This window comes from Sphaeroforma arctica, assembly GCF_001186125.1.
Source record: "Sphaeroforma arctica JP610 unplaced genomic scaffold supercont1.396, whole genome shotgun sequence".
In the NCBI taxonomy this organism is placed as follows: domain Eukaryota; class Ichthyosporea; order Ichthyophonida; genus Sphaeroforma; species Sphaeroforma arctica.
The window spans coordinates 39823-43147 of record NW_014040162.1 but is presented as its reverse complement, the minus strand read 5'-3'; the positions used below and the strand labels follow the sequence as shown (position 1 = coordinate 43147).

The window sequence follows — 3325 nt, the reverse complement described above, 5'->3', positions numbered from 1 at the left end:
ATTATATATAATTGTATCTATATACATATATATATATATATATATATATATATTGTTCACACTGGCTCACCCCCCATTGACACCAGATGATATGGAAGTTTGTGCGGATTACATATTGAAGCTGGTTAATTGTGTGGTGAGAGGCGATGATCTGATAAAGGGACTGCGCCACATAGGCGAGGTGGAGCTGTATGAGCGGCTTTCGAATGTTCTGGAGCTCAGGTAATATATATATATATATATATAAGCATGTTGTGTAGATATCTAAAGCAAATTGGCGACCCCGAGTTGTTGACTCTGACATAAACACGAGACTAAAATCAATTTCATGCTATACCGATGAACCCTATTTTTAAGCTGTATTCTAGCTTGCAAAATAGCATTTTGGCAATGAATATCACGAGATTTTATCTCAAATTTCGTATCGGACAAAAACAGCTCACAAACACATTCTGCAATCGCAGTAAATTGGCCATCATATACCACGGTGCTTGACCTCGATATTTGTATATCTGGCAAGCATTAAATAAAAACTTAGTTGGCATATAATTGTTACTATGTTAGGAACGGGTAGTGGTTTACCTGCGTGCATATACTGATTGCATTCATAGCAAGTTGGCACTCATCTCTATCACAACGCTCGTACGTCCCACGTGTAATATCTGACAAAACTCCAAACACAAACTAACATGCACAACGTATATACCCCCAAACGCAACGTAACATACACATCGTGTAAAACTCCAAACACAACCTGCCATACGCAATGTATAAAACTCCAAACACAACCTAACATACACAACGTATAAAACTGCAAACACAACCTAACATACACAACATATAAAACTTCAAACGCAACCTAACATACATAACGTATAAAACTGCAAGCACAACCTAACATACACAACGTATGTATAAAACTGCAAACACAACCTAACATACACAACGTATAAAACTGCAAACACAACCTAACATACACAATGTATAAAACTGCAAACACAACTTAACATACACAACGTATAAAACTTCAAACACAACCTAACATACACAACGTATTCAGTAAATTGGCGGCGGACGAGCCGAGAGTGCCTATGGCAAAACCACACGACGAACAGTTGACGGCATCCCTCAAAGAGCTGGTGACTGAGATCACTATGGCCAGTGTGCGCATGGCTGGAGCTGTACGGTATATGGCTAGCAAACCAGCGAAGGTACGTGATAAGATGTATGTTAAACGTAAACCAGTGAAGGGACGTGATCAGATATATATGAAACGTAAACCAGTGAAGGTACGTGATCAGGTCTATATGAAACGTACACCAGTGAAGATACGTGATCAGATATATATGAAACGTAAACGAGCGAAGGCGCGTGATCAGTCAGATGTATTGGAAGAGTGATGGGGTGTATTTCAGGCCGCTTGCCCTTTTCAGGCTATGATGCAATGTGCGAAACCCACACCATACATTCTATGCCAGTGTTTGTATGAGTCCTTGGTATAAGATAGAAGAATATTCATCGAGTATGATACATCTGCGTGTGATTGTGGGTGACCTATGGGACCTACTTACACGCACACCACCGGTATATATACTACTATACACTGTCGATTCGATTCTTCTGCTGTGTCGTAGTTCTATTTTTGTCGTGCGATTGTTTATATACATTACCTCATTCAGATACTGCATCGGCCATTTTAATAAGGTACCCTTATATTATACGCACGCAGAGTCATGAGAGATACACGCGCCCACTAGCCACACCTATGCTCGAGGTCGCACACCAATGTAGTGCTCTGCTGCGATCCTATTCAACGGCCTTGCGCGAGGGTCAGCTTATTGCCAAGAAAGACGCGTCACTATCCAAGTAACTTTGTATTTGTGTGTGTTGTATAAGTGACCTTGTATTTGTATATGTTGTTGAAGTGACTTTCACTATTTTTGTGTTACTCAAGTAACTGTATTTGTATATGTTATATGAGTAACTTTGAATTTATATATTCTATTCACGATGTTATTTTAGTAACCTTGTATTTGTATATGTTGTTCAAGTAGCTTTATATATTTTTATGTTATCGGAGTAATTTTCTATATGTATGTGTTATTCAAGTAACTTTCTATTTACATATGTCCTTCAAGTATCTTACTATATGTATAAGTGTGTATACATATGTGCTCTGTACACTGTAAGTATGTGCGATGTGCATTATAAGGAAGCAAGTGTACAAGAAATATCGTCCGATCAGATATGTACAATGTATAGTACAAGTAGGTATATGCAGAAGAAAGACCCCTCCTTGTCTAGGTCTGAGCAATATGCATGATACTGACGTGAATGTCCCTTTCACGCTTCAGTGTTTTCACTGTACTTTCATCAGCTATAGCGTTGCCCTGGCCCAGTGTATTCTCGCTGTACTTGCTCAGTGTTATTTGTACCTCGCGGGGGTTTTTTTTAGTTGAAGCTCTCGCCCCATTAGCCGGGTTAGCTCTAAGCCAGGCGCATTCATACTGTGGCCTAGAAAACAACGGTTTGACAGTGAACAGGCTCGCATGCCGTCATAGTATTGTATCTGTTTTTGTTGTTGTTGTTTTTTTGCTGTAGCGGAAGAGCTTGTACCCGCAGATCCGTACAGTCGCACAAGCTCTCCCACTACAGTCACTGTGCGACTGTACGGATCGCTACAGTATTAATCCGTACAGTCGCACAAGCCTATTGAAGTGTGTGTTCACATGCCTATGTATCCTGACCATTGGAGTCCTGAGTCTCAACAACCCCACTGTTGTAATGAACACAGGAGGCAAGGTGATCTGGATGAAGGGCCGCTGCAATCGGCCTATCGGGCGCTGCGAGCATACCATAAACAGAGCTCCAGCAACAATCTGGTATGTATGGCAATGGCTCGTTGTCTGGTGCATATAGTGGTACGTGTTTGTGGTCATCTGGCATGTTTAGCACACACTCCTGGTTGCCAACATGCCCGGCGTTACGCTGGAAGTGGATGTTACGAGGATAAAGTGCCGAGTGTTATGCATCAGAGAGTGGCGTTTTACATTGCTTTTTCATCTATTAATTGAAAAGCCCTCTATCCGCCTCGCTATGGGATGATATACACACATTTAGTTGCGTCGCAGAGATACAATCACCTGAGATAGTGACCAGTAGGATTGTCACCTGCTCATTGTATGGTGTACGTTTTATGCTGCCGGTAATATATATATAAATGGTCTCAGCAACGGACCGTCAGGACCACTTTGCCTAGTTTACTTACATCAACACAATGCACACAGATACTGCTAAGCTAAATTACTAGTAGAGAGACTGCAGT

At 41.1% G+C, this 3325-nt stretch overlaps 1 protein-coding gene across 1 annotated transcript in view; it reads left to right on the top strand.

Moving 5' to 3' along the window:
• Window positions 1-83: 83 nt before the first annotated feature.
• Window positions 84-3325, top strand: part of SARC_05881 (hypothetical protein) — a 3880-nt gene continuing 638 nt past the window's right edge. The window contains exons 1-4 of the mRNA XM_014300244.1: window positions 84-222; window positions 1061-1211; window positions 1730-1866; window positions 2795-2882. Of these exons, the coding sequence (XP_014155719.1) occupies window positions 92-222; window positions 1061-1211; window positions 1730-1866; window positions 2795-2882 (507 nt within the window). The 5' untranslated portion in view covers window positions 84-91. The remainder of the gene's footprint in view (window positions 223-1060; window positions 1212-1729; window positions 1867-2794; window positions 2883-3325) is intronic.